Below are 20,458 nucleotides of genomic sequence, written 5' to 3'. Positions count from 1 at the left end.
CCCTCCTTCCGATCATGTCAGTATTCAGAGAATGCACACTAAGTTGAATATTAGTCCAAAGAATCAAGATGCCTTTTTGGGGGGCATATTTACATGGAAGTCTAGAGACTCACACTCCACAACTGCTAGTTACGGGTCATTCTCCATTTGGGTGCATGTGATCACAACCTGTCCTCCTTGAAGTTGCACACATAGGCCCGTGCTCTGGCCCTCTGCACCTTCTCTCCGGGCCTGGTGTCAGCCTCACTTTACTTGCTGAGGGCTTCAAGGCGTGCAGTCCCATCTGCCGGGAGTACCCCTCTCAGGGCTCTCAGTTGGCTGCTCCTTTCTTTCCCTTCAGACCTCAGCTTGATGGCATCCTGTCAAGTCGGAGAACAGAGTTGGCAGGCAAGATGGGTAAAGCTGTGTTTTAGTCTGCTCAGGGTTCCCTCACAAAATACCACAGATGGAGTGGCTTGAACAACAGAGATTTATTTCTGTGCTGTTCCGGAGGCTGGAAGTCCAGATCACGGTGCTGGTAGGGTTGGTTTCTTCTAGGACTTCTCTCCTTGTCTTGCAGATGGCCACCTTTTCACAGTGCGTGGACATCCCTCGTGTCTCACCCTCGTCTTCGAATGACACCAGTCATTTTGGATTAGAGCCCCACTCTCATTACCTCATTTAACCTCAGTCACTCCTTTAAAGGCTCTATCTCCAAATAGAGTCGCGCTGTGGGTTAGGACTTCAGCATGTGAATTTTGAGAGACACAATTCAGTCCCTAAGAGCTAGACCAGCTGTTTGCAAAGTGTGGTCCCTAGACTAGCAACATCAGGATCCCCTGGCTTATTAGAAATGCACATTCTCAGGCCCCAAGCCAGACTGACTGACTCAGAACATTCTGAAGATGAGGGCCATCGAACTGGGTTTTAGCAAGCTCCCCAGGGGGTTTGCGAGTCCTTGATGTTTGAGAACCACTGAGAGAGGCTAGACTTCCTCAGGGCAGTGGGGTCTGGACTTAGGGGAACTCTAGACATTGAGTGCCTTGGAAACCTGGCAAGAACAAAGCAGGCTCGAGGTTTTGAAGTCCTGGACAGCATCTGGAGACAGGGACCTGCCCAGTTCCTGGAGGTACTCTGTCATGCCAAGACTTGGGTCCCAGAGGAGCAGCGGTGCCGTCATTAGAGTTGGGCCCTCAGGGCTCTGAGCCAGGCCGCGCTGACCCTGAGCTCCCTGGAGTGCTCCTGACAGGACTGAGGCTGGATTCCTGGGTTGCACTGTAGTCGTAGGTGGGTGCCTAGTGGCCACAGCTGTGAGAAATGGGTGGCTTTGGTAGCAGATGCCAGGAAGGTCTTTATCATATGGGCTTGACACTGTTTAATGCAGTCCTGGAGGCAGAGAGTTAATGTTCCCCTGCCTGCTTCAGCCCCGGCTCAGGAACAGTGAATCATGTCTGCCTGCCCTGGCTCATCAGCACCATCATCCGTCATCTCAGTGTGTTGTGGTTTCACTGGTAAAGGGATAGGGTGTGGAGGGTGGGCTGGGCTGCTGCTCCAGAAGCACATATGGCTGCTCCCTGAGTAGAGGTCTTTTTATTTATATGCCACAGCGTATGTTGCAAAAGAGCTTTTGTATTCACAGCCAAGATCGTAGGATGCAAATATGAGTTGTATTCTAATTTATTTTTCAAGTCAGTGGGAAGGAGTGTTTTGTCTTTTATTTGGTACTTAGAGTAAGCCAGAGCAAAACAATTAACTTCATTTTCACTAGACCTAAAACATTAGCGATCTGTTTGGGATGATGAGTAAGTTCTGGACGTGGATAATGGTGATGGTTTCATAACACTGTGAATGCACTTAATGCCACTGAATTGTACACCTAAAAATGGAAAAAATGGTAAATTGTATGTATATTTTGCTACAATAAAATGAAAGAGACATCAGTGATTAAAAGGGATTTTCTGTTACTGTTTTAGTGCCATTTAGTTCCTGTGTCAACAGTTTTAATTTTTTTTTTATGAATACCCTGACCTTGGACCAGCCACGTAATTGCTCACTTTATTTTTTGTTCAGTAGTGTTTGGAGAGAAGTACTGTAAGAAAATGCTTAAAGTGATGGCAAATGTTCTTTTCCTCTCAGAAATGTAAAGTACCAAGAATAGTGTCATATATGTGGTAAATGCTCGATATGTCTACCAGTGGGTCTGAGAGTCATATATTTTAAGAACAGTTAGAGCAATTGGAAGAAAATAACTACTAGTACTGTGACCTTAGTTGGACTGGTCACTTGGCTACTGAGTATTTCCTTACTTAAAAATTCAACAGTTAAAGTCAGCTAGAGAAAAGTGGACCAGGGCATTTAAAAAATTTTTTTTTATAAATCTTTTCAATTTGAGTGTAGTTGCCCCACAATGTCACATTAGCTTCAGGTGTGCGACATAGTGATTTAACAAGTTTATACATTATGCTGTGCTCACAAAAGTGTAGCTCCCATCTGTCACCGTGCAGTGCCATCACAGTATCATATGAAGATGCGAGCGTCTTGGCCCCAGAGTGTTCTCTGACCCCGGCGCCTACCTCTCAGGATGTTGTAGAAAGGATATTGGATCAAGAGGCAAAATCCCTATAGAAACGTGAAGACTTTTATGTTTTGGGGGACCTGGGAAAACTAAGACCATCTTCATTAGGTTCACCTATTTTTTTTTAACTAGGCCCCTAAAATGAGTGAGTGATTTTCATGTGCCTTGGTTGGCTATGACCTGTTAGATGTGATAGGCAGAAGCCTTCTTTCTGTGTCTCGTTTTTAGGAATTTCACCTGTCAGTGGTTGACTTCCTCCATTTTTCCCCCTTATTCACCTGTAATTTATGGCAGATTATTTCAAACTGACTGCATGACCAAACTGTGTTTTCTTTTTAATGCTACGACTCTCACTATCTTTGTATTTGCTTATGTTGCCCAGCCTTAATGTATATGCCCCAGGGCTTCTGGGGTCATTGTATGCTTAACTACAGTTCTTTTGGAAACAGGAAAAAGGAAAGTGGAATATTCTTATTCTTACCAGTCATGTATGGAATAGTAATGGACCTTTTATATTTCGTTTCAAGGTCAGTGGGGAGAAATTATATGACTGGGGTTTACGAGGATACGTAGTCATAGAAGATTTGTGGAAGGAGAACTTTCAAAAGGTGAGAAAGATCTTTTTCATTATTTTCCTTTTGGTTTAAATATATGGTCTCTTCAGGGTTTTGTAAGATTCTTGATAACACTGTTGCCTGATCCTGCTTTTTCTGTTTGTTTTCATTACGCCTCTAGCTCAGATTCTCTATCAGTAGCCTTTATTGGAGGAGCAGGAGAACCTCTGTGTATTTGGATATTATCAGCAAGGCTAAAAAGTGGTGACCATGAAATGCATTCCACTGCACTCGTAGATCATCATTTTCTCTCTCTTGTATTTATAATGTGTTCAAAGTGTAGCATATTTTCTGAAAGTTTTATCAAAACTGGATTCGTAGGGAACATACTGTGTTCCCAGGCAAAAAAACACCACCACCACCAAAAAAAAGCACACACACACAAAAAACTAAACAAGGCTCCTCCTCTTGCTGTTATACTTCTTATGGGCTCCCTCCTTTACTTTAGCATGACCGGATTCCCTGGCTTCCTTGGCCCAGTTAAGGGCTTGAGCCATGGTATGAGGGGGCAATTAGCCACCAGCCACAGACCATATTCTCTGTTATGACTGGTGGACGAGCAGCAGAGGGAGAAGGCTGTGTAATTGTAAGAGGGTGTCCTCTTTCATCTCTTCTTGCAGCCCCATAGCTGAATGAATGTTGCCCCTGTTTGCTAGAACATTCTTTCCTCTGATAAGGAAGAATGAGTATAGAATAAGGTATCATGTCTCCTCCAAGCCCTCCGAGGCACTGCTCGATAAGGAAGAATTAGGGTTCTTACATTAACATACCTTCTACATTATAGATGGAAGGAAGTTCATTTTGAGTTCTGTTATCTCAAGTCAAAATACTCTTTAAAAATACAAAGAACTGTGTCACAATTGAAATCCAGTTTTGAACTGGAATTTGGATGTAACATTATAGAATCAGTTGAAGGCCATCCTCATTATTTACAGAAATAGTCTTCCAGTGAAATCTTAAGACTCATGTTTGTGTTAGTAGTAGCTAAAGGAATTAGTCTCTCTGGAGCCTGTTTAAGCTAGCTTTGAGTAGGAAGTTCTGTGTTAATATCAAGTACCCTTTGGCAATCTCCTTTAAAGAATAAACACCCCTAGTTCTGTTTCCATTCCTCTGACATTTTCTTTGGCAGCTTGCTTTCCTGTTTAAAGAATTCCTTAAGTCCACACCGAGTTTTATATGGGAAAGGAAATAGAATGTCAGGAAGGGGGGTGCCTGGGTGGCTCAGTGGGTTAAGCCTCTGCCTTCGGCTCAGGTCATGATCTCAGGGTCCTGGGATCGAGCCCCGCATCAGGCTCTCTGCTTCCCACCCCCCGCCTCTGCCTACTTGTGATCTCTCTCTCTCTCTCTCTCTCTCTGTCAAAAATAAATAAAATCTTTAAAAAAAAAAAAAAAGAAGAATGTCAGGAAGGCTCTACAGAGCCCTAGAAAGAAACGTGGAAAATGAAACTCACGCTCAGTTCCAAGTGCTCACTGTGGTGGTGGTAGGGACACACGTGCCCCGAAGCCAGTTGTGGGGAGGTCTCCTGGGAGACTCTGAGTGCTCACCGTGGTGTCTGTGGGCAGCTCAGTCCCACTGTGCACGAAAGCTGAGGAGGGGATCCCCCCAGAGCCTCTAGCTTGGAAATAGCTTTCTCTGCTCTGAGAATTCAGCCCAGGGGAGAAGCAGCGGGACTGTGGTTGGAATGCGGGTTAAACAGGCCAGCATTTTATGGTAATTTGAAAACGTTAGCTATTAAAGCCACTCATATTTATATGTGAGTCTTTGGGGAATGAGAGAGTAAAGATGTCCAATTAGCTCACAGTTGGCCTGGATGTTTTTTCTCTGGTCTTCTGTGCTCTTGTCCTCTTCAGAGTCATTGAGAATGTAATGCTCTTTCATTTATTTACCATGAAAGCGTAATCTCTTCCTGACCGTTGTGTGTTCTCACTAGAAAGTAACAAAATTGATGTTGACTACTTAAACATTTCGCACAAGTTTTAAATGAAGAACAACAGGAGGCTTTAATCAAATATTGATAGACTTAGATTTCAGGAATTATCTGAGGGTGAAATGCCATTGTTTTTTATTGATTGCACTTCCCCCTTCTTGTTGGCTCTTATGGATTTCAGTGGTTTTTATTTTGTTTCACGGATGAGAGCAAAGATTTAAGTTACCCTGGAACAGGAATCCTTTGGGACCCAGGAACTATGTCTCTGAAGGGACCTGGGGGGACACTTCGTGATTGAGAGTTTTGTTTGTTTCTTAGCTTATTTGGAAATTGGTTTTCAAGTCAGGCTTGAAATTAGCAGTCTCAATTAGATGCAATCTAATTCATGGTTGTCCATAGTTACCACTGTAGTGATCTAACAAAGGTACATGCTTGTGGTTCTAAACGGTCAAAAGGAGTCTGTGGACAGCGTATTTAAAACAGGGTCCTGAAATTTTCAGTGGTAGGAATGATGGCTCAGTTCTCAATTACATTATTTGCCATGGAGTTGTATTACTCTCAGAGACCCTAAATAAGTCTGTGGCATTTTTCTTCTCTGCCACATCCCTTTTTCCCTTTTAGAAATTGATACTAAATGTTTGCACTGAGTCTTTGACCAGTAGTTTAGATGAGGTGGTCTTTCAGTTCTGTCATTGCTTTTGGTCAGGTCAGAGAAATTTATTCGTTTCAGCTAAAATGAACTCTTTGTCAGAACTGTGAAGCAGTGATGGGTGTGTCCAAAAATATTGTGAGCCTAGAGTTGTCTAGTGTTTGTTTTTGTTTTTTAGATAGAAAATACCTGTTGGGTTTTAAACTGTCTCTACAGGGGCACCTGGCTGGCTCAGTCAGTGGAGCATGCAACTCTTGATCTTGGGGTCGTGAGTTCAAGCCCCACATTGGGTGTCTACAGAGATTACTTTAAAAAAAAAATCTTAAAAAAAAACTTACGTTTACAGACACACACACACATAGAGAGACAGACGGAGTTTAAAATCCAACACTATAGGGGCGCCTGGGTGGCTCAGTGGGTTAAAGCCTCTGCCTTTGGCTCAGGTCATGATCTCAGGGTCCTGGGATCGAGCCCCGCATCGGGCTCTCTGCTCGGCGGTAAGCCTGCTTCCCCCTCTCTCTGCCTGCCTCTCTGCCTACTTGTGATCTCTATCTGATAAACAAATAAAATCTTTAAAAAAAATAAAATAAAATCCAACACTATAATGACACATATATACCAATCATCCACCCACCTTTAAAAGATAGGCAATTACCAATGCCTTCCAAGTTCTCCACGCCCTCCCCCTCCTGCACCTGTCTCCCCAGAGGGAACTACTATCCAGAATTTGGTTTTTCATCTCCTTGTTCTTCTTCTAAAACATTGTAGCTGAACTTGCCTATTTTTTATCTTTAAAATATATCAAATACACATACAAAGAGTTTATCTAAATGGAATCTTACTATGTGTACTATTGTGTACCTTGTTTTGCCCCCTTAACATGTTTATGGGCTGAGTATGGCTACAGTCTATTCATTTTCACTGCTGTAGAATATTCCTTTGTGGGAAGATAACCATGTTGATGACTAGTTGGGTGATTTTCCGTTTATTGTTTCACACACAGCTGTGAGCATTTTTGTACCTGTGTCAGGTTTATTAGGAGTTTCCCTAGGCCGGGATTCCTGTTCACAGGGTCTGCACATCAGTTTTACTAGATGACGCCAAGTCATTTTACAAAGTAGTTGCTTCCAGTTTTGCCATCTGGTAGCTTTAAAATAGTTTTTCACTGTGGGGTGTGTGTTTGTGTGCATGCCTACGCACGTGTGCACGTGTGTGTGATTTTACTTTATTCTCCAGTTTTTATTTTGAAAAAATTTCAAAACTGCAGAACAGTTGCAGAAATAATAATGACTGTCCCCTTCACTTCGATTCACCAGTTCACATTTTGCCACATTTGCTTTGTCTCTTATTTTACACATGTGTGGGCACTCACACACATGTATTTTCTTTTTCTGAACTATGTGAGAATTAGTTGTGGGTATCATTGCACTTCCCACCCATACCTAATTCAGCGTGTATTTCCAAAGAACGTGGACATTCACTAATATAATCTCAATACCATTATCACACTGGGGAAAGTTAACATTTCCTTGTTTCTGTAAGCCTTACCTCATATGCAGTCCATATTCGGGTTTCCCCAGCTGCCCCAGTAATGTGCATTCCTTCAACAACATTTTAATTTCTTTTTTTAGCTTAGTGAATTAGTGTAAGGCAAGCTCCCTTGTGACCATCATCTAAAGACAAAAAACAGAATTTTTCCAGCCTTCCTAGAACCCTCTCCATGTAGCCCACTCCAATTACCGTTCTCTCCCTCCATCCAAAATTATCTATTACCCTGACTTCTATAGTAATAGCTTTCTTATTTTTCTTTATGGTTTTGTCACTTAAGTATTTATCCCTGTCACTTTAGTTTTGCCTCTTATTATTTCTGACTTTATATGCCTTTTAAGTCTTTTTCCCTCTCCCCCCTTTTTAAGTCACTTTTAATCTACAGGTTCCCTTCCATCTTTTTTATTTTCCTTACAACGTATCTGTTAAAAGAACCCGGCATTTGGGACCTAAAGAGTCTCCATTGGTTTGGGCCTTGCTGATGGCACACTTGACCATGTTGCTGTCTTCTCTGCATTTCCTGCAGATTGGCAGCTGGATTCAGATGATTGATTGATGAGGTTTGTGTTTGATCCTTTGGGCAAGGCTGTAGGTCTGCATAGGCACCTAAGTCTGGTTTTCACTTTGCTGTTTTGGTGTTAATGGGTATTGACGCCCAGTGCCTAGACCCATGGATTTATTGGGGGTTAGAAAATTGTTATATTCTACCTCTGTCATGTCATTTTTCACATATTAGCTGCAATACTTTAATACTGGAACTACTTCTGCTCATCTACTGTTTAGTTACCCAGTTAGAGGAAAGACAGGATAAATGCTTTGTTTTTTCTCTTATACATCCAGTTTTCAAAATAATGGATTGGTTCCCTCTCATCCTCAGAGGGTCACCAGTTTTTTAAATATAGTTATGAATTTGTAGATTTATACATATTTGGATTTGAATGTTTTATGATTCATAGTCCTTATTTAAATTCAAATTGTCCCACTTCAGCTAGTAGAAGTTGGCTTAGAGTCCTTTTGACATGACCCAAGTAGTTTGATGGTTTCCTCATTATCTGGCATGTCACAATAGCTTCAGAATTTCTCATTGTAGTTTTAATGTACATTTCCTTGATCACTAATGAGGTTGAGCATTTTCACGTGTTTATTGGTTTCTTCTTCTTGACACACCTACTCCTGTCTTTTGGCCATTTTTTGGTATGAGTAATGTGTTTCTTCCTTAGTGATTTACAGGGGTTCTTTATTTTTTTTTTCCTAGAAGCTAATGTTGTGGGTCACGTGTTGGCAGATGCCTTCTCCCAGTTTGAGGGTTGTCTTTTCAGTTTGGGTGTCTTTTGACAATCAGAAGTTCTTACTGTAGTTGGTTTTATTGATTTTTTTTCCATTATGGTTTTCACTCTGAGTCTAGGAGCTTAATAAAAGCCTGAAACTATTTACTTGATTGTCCATTGCTGATCTGAAACCCTCTCGCAAGTATCAGCCCAACGTCTGAGTATCCGAGATGGATGCCAATTGTGGGCGTGGGGCCCCAGGGTCACAGATGGCTCTTTTGGAGTTGTCCTATAATTAGCCAGACACAGCAGTGTGTCTCAGTAAATGGCACATTTAGTTTTCACTAGGTTTAAAAAAAAAAAGTAAGAAGTTACTATGAAAGAATTGTAGAATGACCGTTAAAGGCCAACAAAAACTAAAAAGCAAAATCTTAATAATTCTTTAAAGGGCAGGAAAATCCATGAAGAAATATAAACCTGTTACTAACGCGAAAAGCGAGCAGAACTTCTGAAGCTGGGCTTTTAATAGTTGTGTTCAGGCCCCTGCTGGCTCAGCAGGAAAATGAAAGGGAAGCAACAGCCACCACCCTGAGTAAATACGCCGCGCTTTCTCTTCCTCCATTCCAAATTCCACAGCTTGCTAAACACACTCAAGTTTAGTTCTCAGTAAGTTGCGTGGTTTCACAGTGATCCTTTTGGGTATTTCTATCCCAGACGGAGAAATACTGCGTGATTCAACTTACATCAAGTGTCTGAAATAGTCAGACTCGCAGGCACAGAGAGCAGAATGGTGGTTGCCAGGGGCTGGGTGTGGGGAAGGGACTCGGAGAGTTACCGTTCAAGGGGTATGAAGTGTCAGTCACGCGAGATGAGTATGTTCTAGAATCTGCCGTTACACCACTGTGCCTGCAAGTCAGCGGGACTGAATCGTACGTTTCAGAATTTGTCCGGAGAGTCAATCTCCTGTTAAGTCTTCATAACACAATAAAATATAAATAAAAATAAGGGCGATGTGGCGGGTTTTCCATAAAGCTAAATTTGTTCTGAATTGGTGCCTTTTCTGGTGTCGGCTGTTTAAAAACTAAAGGTACTAGGCAATGAATTTTTCTTTTTCTTTTTTTTTTTTTAAACATCACTACTTAAAAAAATAAAAAGTTAAAAATTCCAGGCAAGGGGAGCATCTCCTGTTTTGAAAGGCATAAAGCTTTTGCATCAGGAAAGGTGGACCAAGCAGAATGCGGCCTCGCCTGGTGGCTGAGAGCGTGGACTCCGGAGCAGCTGCTCCAGGCCCTGCCTCGCCTCTGCCTCTTACAAGCCTTGAGACCTGGGGAAATTGCTCAGGCACTCTGGGAAATGGGAGTAGGGCCACATGGGGCTGCTTTGAGGACGAAATGAGTTTATCCCTGTAAGAAACTTATAAAATGGCCAGACTCTCGCACGTGACAGCCATGACAGACGTCCTGTGACACTGCATACTTTTGCTTCTGCTTGAGAAGCTGACATCTCCTGATGGGAAATGGAACCAGAGGGCTTATATCCTCTAGTCAAGAGTCCTCCCACCAGTGTTTTAGTTTCCCATCCTGCCAAAACAAATGACTACGAATTTACTGGCTGAAAGTAATACAAACTTATATTCTCTTAGACCCCCGTGGGTCGCAAGTCTAAATCAAGGTGTCAGCAGGGCTGCATTCCTCTCTGGCGGCTCCAGGGGAGAATGTATTTCCCCCCTCATTCAGGCTGTTGACAGAATTTGTTTCAGTTCCTTGTGGTTGTAGGGTCAAGGTTGTTTTGCTGGCTGCCAGCTGAGGCCTGTTCCTAGCTGCTAGAGGCTGCAGCTTTCCTTGGCTCACAGCCTTCTTCCTCCATCTTCCAAGCCAGCCACTGCAAGTTGAATTCTTTTCATGTCCCATTCTCTGACCCTGTCTTCTGCCTCCCTCTCTGACTATTGGAACCCATGTAATAATGCAGAATAATCTCCCTATTGGAAAGTCAGCTGAGAGCAGCCTGAACCTCCATGCCACGTAAATTCACCTTTGCCACGTAAGGTAACACAGTCACAATTCCCAGCATTAGGATGCAGACATTTTTGGGGGAGGCTTGATTCTGCTTACCTTAGCCAGTGAACTAGGATATCACTGGGGTTTTTAACAGGTCATTTATCCTTACTTTTATTTCTTCGTCAAAAAGATACATGATCTTTTACCTTGGATAAATAATGTTTATTGAGTACTTGCTGTGACACATAAAACAAACCATCATAGCGCTATTTACCTCATTCCTCTAGCCCTATATAGTCCAATATGGCAGTCACTCGCTCTTGAGTTCTTGAAATATAGCTAGTTTGAATTGAGGTGTGTGCTGTACATGTAAATTCACAGCAAACTTAGAAGACACCATACAAATAAAAAGAATCATTATCATTATCATTATTTTATCATTATCATTATCATTTTATCATTATTTATCATTATCATTTTATCATTATCATTATCATTTTTATACTGATTATATATTGAAATATTAGTATTTTAGATATGTTGGGTTAAGTAAAATGTATTAATTGTTAAAAAACAATGAAACCTGGGCACCTGGGTGCCTTAGTTGGTTGAGCTTCTGACTCTTGATTTCGGCTCAGGTCATGGTCTGACGGTCCTGGGATAGAGCCCTGTGTTGGGCTCCATGCTCAGTGGGGAGTCTGCTTGAGATTCTCTCCCCTTCCTGCTCCTCCCCCCCACTGACACACACTCTCTCTCTAAAATAAGTAGATCTGAGAGCAGTCACACCACCCAGGCTCCCCTAAATAAGTTAGTCCTAAAAAAAAGTGAAACCTGATAGACATCAAAATTAAATTATAAGGAGAATCAGTTATAAAATATTTCAAATACAACTATCTGAAAAATACCCAAAAAAGTTAATTTCTGGCTTTTGTACTTAATCACAGTCTGTCTTTTGAAGTTGGAGAATTTCTATTTTTTTCTGAGATCATGGCAGTTTCTGCCAAGAGAGATCTGATTTGTAATAGGGTGGATGGGCTCAATATTTCTTTAGTGAGATATTTGACTATCATGTTTTGTTATACTATAAGTGATACGTAACCAAACAAAAATTTCCTAGCAACAGAGTTGTTTTCCTCAACCAGAAGAATATTTTATGTGCCCATTTTCTGAATGTCCAAAAGATTAAAAAAAGCTTATGAATTTAGCATCTTATATTTTTGAGATCGAGATGCTGGCGAATATGGATAGTAGAATATATAAGATATCATTAGAAGTACTTGACAAGCATTACATTAAGGTAATTCACACCTAATATATTTAACTAGGTAGAGAACTATATGGCTATTATGATGGACCCAATTGCCAGACATGGTTATCGCACTTACCTTCATAAATGAAGCCTCTTTTTATCTCTTTTTGTTCTTCATTAATTGCATACCCGAACATTTTTTTTTTTTACCCTCATCAGATCTCTAGGTTCTGTTGCATTTCATTTGTTTATTCAACAAATGTTTAAATACCATGTGCTTAGGAGGTCCTAGGGATATTGTACCCTCACAAAACCTATATATTAGTAAATGATTCAGCTTATATATTAGTAAATGAATGGAGGAATTCTACAAATCAGGAAGCATGTGGGTGCTGTGAATGTGAATAAAAGGTTCTCATCTAAATTGAAGGACACATGATGGGAAAGCCTTGATCTAGAGGATGAATAGCATTTAGCCAGGCAGAAAGTGGGATTTACCAGTCTAGGTCAAGGGATACATTTTGCAAAGTTCTCATCCTAGGAAAGAGCTTGGCAGGTTGGAAAAGCAGCAGCAAGAAGGCCTCTGGGTGCGTTTGTGTTTGTGTGTGTGATTGTGGCTCTCAAGGAATACAGTAAGGCACACGGTACTGAGTCCTGTAGAGAGAACTCTGTTCAGAGCAACAAGTAGATGTGGGTGTTGTGTGATGATCTGCCAAGCAATACACAGGACCTTGTTCCCCATAACTTCATCATCAAGTGGATGTGGTCTGGAGATAGGGTAACCATATAATTTATCATCCAAGTCAGGATATGCTTGAGAGTGAAAGGGGGTGCTGTTAATTATACTGGGACAGTGGGTATAAACCTGTGTAACTTGGGCATGCTGGGATATATGATCACCATGCTTACAGACCAGTTTTCAGCCACTCCGATAAGCCTGGAGTTGCCTAGAAACCATGCTCTGAAATTACAGGGTTGGTTATGTGTTCCTGCTTTCTCACTACCCACCCCTTTACCCATGGATAACTGCAAGAAGGCCACCAGGAGAACCTGCACCTAGTCTAGACCAGGGGATCCCAGCCCTATTGCCTGCTTACCTACAGCCTACTGTTTTTGTGTTGCCATCTTGTGAGAGTTCACCTCCTTGATGGATATCGGTTCTTACTAACATGTTTTCAGAATTACCGTATTGAAAACATATAGGGAGGAAAGTAAAGCCTTCAGCCTTTACCGCATGAACTTTTCCTACTAGAAACTTTCTTACATCACTTCTGGTAGATGACATGACCTAATTATACGTTCCCAGATGGTGGCCAGACAGAATGGGTGTGGTCCAATTACAACCTTTTTCACAGTAAACATGTTTTGTGATTTGGCCCCTATGGTGGATGATACACAGAGAACAGCAGCTTGATTCTTTATTTTTAATTTTTTAAAAAATTTTTTAGCTTTGGCAGCAGCATGAAATAGCAAAGAAATCTTTTCACTCTTGGATTTTTTTAATAGAATCAGCTGTTTAGCTGAATCTCTGTGGTGAGGATTAATGGAGCTTTAGTTCCTGCTCTTCTCGGTGCCTAAGTCACTGTCTACAGCAGGGCCCTCAGGGAGCCCTCGTAATTCCTTCAGTTAACTGAGAAATGGGTCAGGTTGCGTTATAAGAATATTTAATGTTGTATTCAGCCAAATACTGAAGATGGGCATGCTGAGACATTCCAGTCTTTCTTTAGAAGCATCACTATTTCTTTTTAAACTGTATTAATATTCTTAATTTTTGTTTTATAAGCCAGGAAATGTGAAGAATTCACCTGGAAATAAATAGAATGCTCCATGCTCTGCCCATTTTAATCAGGTAAAGAACAAGAGAATTCTCTAGTTTTTTTAAGCCTTGTTAGCACCAGCTGAAATGACTTGTTCTTGATTTAACTCAATTAATTATAGCATTTTCAGCTTCATGTAGATCCATTAGGGCCAGTATGATGTTTCATTCCATCTTTAATTTGTGGACTTAGGTGCCTTCACTTGTTTCTGTCCATTCCTGAGAAGTTCCTTTTTAGACAAGCTAGAACTTGGCAGTTGGGATTTGCCTACAAAACTGTTTCAAACAATTGAAAAGTGCCATTATTTCTTAGGTTTGTGTTTTTTTCAAATAACACTTTACTATTGTAGGCATCCTCGTATTCATCTGATAGTCATTAAATAAACATTTGTTGAATGAGTGATGGTTGTAGAGAAGCTCAAGATTATATGGAAATATTATCATAAGTGCCATAGGGAATTCATAGGTGTAATTATTCTTTCTTTAAAGATTGAGTTACCTCAGGCTAGAGGAATTTAGGATACCAGATGAAGTCAGAAAATCGGTGTGACTTCTTCGGCTCTTATACACCATTCACTGTCTTCATTCATTCGTTCAGTATTTACTCATGAGTACCAGCTAAGTACAAAACACTAGCTACATTAATGTTAGTTTGTGTATATATTAAAAATGCTGTAATAGCACTTGTGATTTCCTGATAAGATTACATTGAGTTTGGAAATAATTAAATATTGAGTTACAAAAAGTGGCTTAATTCTGGCATATCTATGAAGAGGAATGTTGTTGTGTTTCAGTAATATTTAATTGCACAGAAGCTCGTTAAATGAAAAATCAAGGTAGTATGGTACGTTTTGAGAAAGAATAAAGACCAGGAAATACAACAAAAAATTTAAGTATATATTTTGGTATAGTAGAATTATGGATTTTTTTTATAGTTTTTGTTCTATATAACTCTATATTTTAAAATATTCTGCAGTGAATATGAATTTTATAGTCTTTTTTTTAAATCACTGCTACATTTAGTGTAAACCATGACTTCTGTTTACAATCCATGAAAGCCTTCAGTGTGAGGTTTTTCTTTCTCAAGCTGTCTCCATATTTTTAGGGATGCAGAGAGTCATATAGTCTTAGAATTTGAGAGAGGTCCTCTGGCCCCCCAGCCAGCTTCAGGCATAAATACTCTGTTGCCCTGTGTGTTCTCACTTTTCATCTTCACTGATAGGCACCTCACCCCACAGAGCAGCCATCTTTGGACGGTTCTGATTTTTAGGAAGCCGTTTCTTATACTAAGCAAAAATATGTCTTTTTGTAACTCCGATGCAGTGGTTCTGATCCTGCCTTAATGGTCACAGAAAACAAACCCAGATCCTCTTTCACATCTCAGCCCTTCCTATGGTGGCCCCGAGTCGTACTTCTCAAATTTTATCATACAAACAAATGACTGCAGGAGTGTGTTAACAGAGGCCTAAGCCCCACCCCCAGAATCAGCATCTCTGGAGGGCCAGTTCAGATGCATACCGGGTGGATCTGCTATTGGAAGAGAGACTAGAACTTGAGCAGCCAGGAAACCACATGTGTCCTCCAGAAACTTGACATTGAATATATTATGTTTCGCTGCAGGGACAATGAGACTTGGAATACAGGGAAACTACATAAATATCTATTTCCTCTTTCCAAAATACTCTGGGCCAGGGTTCAGCTTACTGTATATACAACCTTGATTTCATTCTTCACTTTTTTACTTCTCTGTTGGAGATGGAGTTTTCAACTATAAAAGCGATACATATTTGTTGTAAAGAAATTTTTTTTACGGGTGCCTGGGTGGCTCAGTTGGTTAAGCAGTTGACTTTGGCTCAGGTCATGATCCCAGGGTCCTGGGATCCAATCAAGCCCTGTGGCCGGCTCCCTGTTCAGCGGGGAAAGTGCTTCTCCCTCTTTCCCTGCCCCTCCCCCTGCTTGTGCTCTCATGCTCTCTCTCAAATAAATAATAAATAAAATCTTTTTGAAAGGAAATTTCTTTAGATAAATATTTTCAGTTTGTCTAGTTCTCTGTTCCTTTTCCATGGTTAATTTCTGTTAATAGTTTGACATACCATTCTAGACTTTTTTCTCTGTGTGTAAATGTGTGCACAGCCATACCTTCTTTTGGTTTTTTGACAGAACGAGCTCATATTCCTAGAATTGTTTTGCAAGTACATTGAAACCTCCATGAGGGAACATATCTCAATTTTATTATCACACCTAAAGAAATTAACACTAATTGTTTAATATCATTTCATATTTAGGTAGTATGCAGATTTCCCTGGTTGTCTTTTTGTGTTTCGTTTTTCTGAATCAGGATCCAAACAAGATCTTCCCATTACGTTTGACTGATAGGTCCCTGAAGTCCCTTTTAAACTGTAATAGTTCCTTCTCCTTCATTTCCCCCTTGCCATTCATTTTTTGAAAAATAGGCCTATTTATCCTTTAGAAGATCCCACATTCTGGCTGTGGCTGAGTACATTTTCTGTAAACTGATAGATCTGAAGGCTCCATCAGATTGAGGCTCAGTTTTGGTAAGAATACTTCATAAGGCAGTACTGTCTTTAGCTGTGTCGAACAAATGAAATAACTTGCCTTTTTTCCACTTAATTTCTTACATGCATCTTTGTCTCTTAGTACTTAGAGATCTATCTCATTCCTCCCCATAGCTGCTGCTTAATAATTTCCGAGTATGGACTCCCATGGCCTATTGAGTCCTTATCAATATAGGTCATTTCCACTTTGCAGTTTTAACAAGGCAGTAAATGTATTGAATTCTTAGAGAAGTTGTAAAGAGATTAATAAACCAAAATGGAAAAGGTAAGCTAGAGGTTTACATGTTTAACTTAAGAAGTTTTGGTTTTATACTAAAAGATATATTTGTATCTAAAACCGTATCTCTAAAATGTTGGTAAACCTCTAATTGCCAAGTAGATTATTTACATCTTGGGAAGAAAGCAGTCTGGAGAAGAATTCCTTTGTCTTTGGTATGTCTTTGGATAATGTGTGTTCCACTCCAGAGAAGAATAGTGAGGTGATATGAGGACAGGTATACGCCAGCCTGACGGTGATGTAATCACACTCTCTTCTTCAGCAGATGGACGGAAATGTAGTTGTTTGGTTTTTCATAAGGGGAGAGTTGTGGTGTGTGCTGTGCCATTTAAGCATTTATTTTTTGTGTATTCATCCATCCGTCTGTTTAATTATGCTCAGGTACACAGCCAGTTGAGAATCTGAATGTAGTTTGGATGAAACATAAAACCTTCCTGCTTTGTAGTTAAGTGTCTGTAAAATAGAAATAATTACAGTTTTCTCTGGCACACGATGGTCCTTATGGTCATAGTAGTAATGTAAATATTTGATATGGTTTCTCAATTTAGCCCTAATGAATTTTCAAAAAACAAAGTTTTAGAGTCTCTTTTTCCCCCCGGCAGTTTACTTATGGCTTTCTTTTTCTTTCAGTTATAGGTAAACATTGGAAACTCCATGCGGTAAACCAATATTTCTACAGAAAAATGGCAGAGAAGTCAGTACCGAATGTAGTAAATTGGCTTTCTTCTTCAGGATAAACTCTGCTAGGCTTCTTTGTTATCTTGGGTGATACCATACTACAAGTGGACTAATCGGAAATCCTTTCACCTAGAGAGAATGTCTAGCCTTAGAACTCGTTCTCATGTTGCTATTTATGTACATAATTAAAATTCCAAATTTAAAAAAAAAGTTGTTTCGCTTTTTTTTTAATGTTCTTGAGTGACAGTTGAAGCCTACCTGGTGCCCATGTGTGTGGTATGCTTGGTTGTGTGTGTGGTATGTCTGGGTGTACGTGTGTGTGTGCACGCACGTGCATGTGTGAAAGAAAACCGTTAATTCCCCCCAGGGCAGTACCAGCTGGCGGTGTGCACGGCACAAGCCCCACGAGAGTTGAGTCAAGCCGAGCGGCTCCAGAGCTGAGACACGAGGCTTCACCAGCCAGCGTGAGAATGTAACTCGGAAGTAATAGCTGGCCCGACAGCGATGAGAAGACCTACGAAAGGAAACAGTCACCATGACCCCTTGTTGTGTTCCGTTCTCTCCCAGCTTAAACAGATCTTCCGCTTCTCGCATGCTGGTGGGAGATGTGTAATGAAGCAGCCCGGCCTCGCCAGTTGAGGAACGGTATGTGGTCGTGTGTGTTGGTTCTGTGCATGTCGGCCATGTGTTCATGTTTGTGGCCCCTGGGTGCACGCTCGTTGAAATTTGTATTTTCAGTGCTGGTGGGAATGGCAAGAGCCCCCTTTGACACATCAGCTAGCGAGGGAAGATGGCAGGGGAACAGCATGTGAAAGAGAATTGAGAATTTCCTAATTGCAGTCAGATCGGAAATTAAAAGTTGTCTTTGTCTTCTTGTAGTGTCACTTTATTTTTTTTTAATATTTTATTTATTTATTTGAGAGAGAGAGACAGAGAAAGCATGAGCGAGGAGAAGGTCAGAGGGAGAAGCAGACTCCCTGTAGAGCTGGGAGCCTGATGCGGGACTCATTCCCGGGACTCCAGGATCATGACCTGAGCTGAAGGCAGTTGCTTAACCAACTGAGCCACCCAGGTGCCCTGTAGTGTCACTTTAATTCTGAATTGTTGACTGTCCAGATTTGATAGCATTTGGTAAGACAGCACAGTACAAATGGAACACGCTCATGTTCACGTTCACCACATTTGATGGAGCCAGAATGGCCAAGAATGTTGCCGGCATTATCACCGGACTAATGAGCTGAAGCAAATTTGTCCCAAGAATAATCCCCATAGTGACCAAGAAATCTTTATTTTTTTGCTGAAATACTTTTGTGTTAACTGTGCCAGTCATCCAGATATATTAAAGCTGTGCCCTAAACGTAACATCTCATAAATGTACTGTTATTATTTCAGGGTTTTCCCATTGGCTTGGCTTATCACCCCCAGAAAGTAGAAACTCCACAAGTTTCCTCGTCCTCGAGAATGCTTGGCCTAGAGAAGATGAAGAAATGGCTCTTGAGATCACCTGTAAGGTATTACTTCCCATTTTTAACCCTTTAGTCAGTATTGAACATTGCTTTAAAACCTCTTAAATCCTCCCAGCGGGGTGGTGGGGTGGGGGTCACAGAGCCGGCTGGGAGTCGCACATGGCCTGTATTTAGGACAGCAAGGTCATCACTTTCCAACCAGGCTAACTCAGTTATTCTTTATACTATAATCCTTTCCTTACATGGTGATTTGTATCCAGTGTCGCCTGCCTTTTACATGTATTACCCTTTGCTTGCCTTCCATGAACCCTGAACTGTAGGGAATATAAAATTTGCATATTATAAGATCTTGCATTTGTCTAGCTCTTTATACTTTTCACAGTGCTGGTTGATATCTTTCCTTTCTTGGCTTATTCCTGACCTCAGTACATTTGTACTCTGTTTTTCTCTGTCCTGAGGTAATTACTTTCTACTTATGTTTATACTTTTTATGCTGTTTTTTTATGACCAGTTCCCCTTATGATAAAACTGTGACTCTCGGTTCAGTTTATCTGGAACTTAATCAGCACAATTCTATTTGAATAAATTTAGAGACTTTGGAGGGAATGTTCTCTATATGATAGAGTGATTTAAGGTGCTCAGAAGAGACAAATGTGATGTGGTCTGTTCTGGGCTAATGTGGTAGTTGGAGTCCTAAGAAAGATTGCTTTATCACAAATCAAGATTGTAAAACAATTGATTTAGTGGGGAAAAAGAGACCAGAGATGCTAAAGAATCCCTTCATCAATTTTATCAACTGTGTGGCCTCTTGGGACAAAGTTAAAACAATAGTTGCAGATAGAAGAACCGAGGTGAGCTGAGGGACCGCCCACCCTGTCCATACAGTAACAGGTGCCGGGGCCACTGGGTTAGCAGCTTTTATTGTAAATGCACTGCTGGATCCCAGTGCACATGTGGCCCCCGTCCTCCCAAGTACTTCCCTAATGGATCAATGACATTAGATTCAAGTGGCCTACAGGAAATTCAAAATGAGGTAAAATGCTTTAGTTCACATATACAGATGAAATAATGTGACTTGTTTGCAGTTAAATAGCCAACCAATGACAGTTAAAATTAGGCCACGTGGTGAATATTGCTGATTTTTATTCGTTTAAAGATAAAGTTCAGAATCCTTGAATTCAGTGAAAAAGAGACAGATTATGTTCTCCTCATTGTCCTATATTAATGAATGCACTTTGCACTCATTTTCTGGGAAGGGTTTGCTATGTAGAGAAACACTTTCCATTGTGACCAGCAGTATTCACGCTTATTATTTAAGCTGAACGTTGTACCATGAGTGAGTGTAAACGTTGTCACCTTTTAATTTAATGCACCCACCCAATCTAATGCAAAAACTTCTATCAGAGGAACCAGTAATATTTTTGTGGGACTAAATTCTCATGCAAGGCTTAATTTAAATTAAAGGTAAATATTTGAAATAAAAGGAATCTAAACTGGTATGGAAGAAGCAAAATTCACTCTTTGCAGATGACATGATACTATAAAAGTTGCTCAGTTTTTGGGCGGCTGCCTTCAGCTCAGGTCATGATCCTAGGGTCCTGGGATCAAGCCCCGCATCAGGCTCCCTGCTCGGTGGGGGGCCTGCTTCTCCCTCTCCCATTCCCTCTGCTTCTGTTCTCTCTCTCACTGTGTCTCTGTCTCTCAAATAAATAAATAAAATCATTTTTTTTAAAAAAGGAAAGAAAACCTTTAAGACTTCACCAAAAAACTACAAGATAAATGAATCCAGTGAAGTCTCAGGATACGGAATCAATGTACAGAGACCTGTGGCATTCCTG

At 40.8% G+C, this 20,458-nt stretch overlaps 1 protein-coding gene across 2 annotated transcripts in view; it reads left to right on the top strand.

Annotated features, from left to right (window-relative positions):
* APOO (apolipoprotein O) overlaps positions 1-17,355 on the top strand; it is a 58,506-nt gene extending 41,151 nt beyond the window's left edge. Inside the window, exons 7-9 of one of the 2 annotated variants that reach the window (XM_080795731.1) lie at positions 3,082-3,162; positions 13,591-13,656; positions 17,107-17,355. In XM_080795731.1, coding sequence (XP_080651857.1) covers positions 3,082-3,162; positions 13,591-13,626 — 117 coding nt within the window. In that variant the 3' untranslated portion in view covers positions 13,627-13,656; positions 17,107-17,355. The remainder of the gene's footprint in view (positions 1-3,081; positions 3,163-13,590; positions 13,657-17,106) is intronic. The other variant, XM_080795732.1, reaches the window with a different exon arrangement.
* Positions 17,356-20,458: the final 3,103 nt, after the last annotated feature.

Source organism: Martes martes (genome assembly GCF_963455335.1).
Source record: "Martes martes genome assembly, chromosome: X".
Taxonomy (NCBI): domain Eukaryota; kingdom Metazoa; phylum Chordata; class Mammalia; order Carnivora; family Mustelidae; genus Martes; species Martes martes.
Note: the sequence above shows the minus strand (reverse complement) of the source record. Positions and strands in the feature narration are given on the sequence as shown.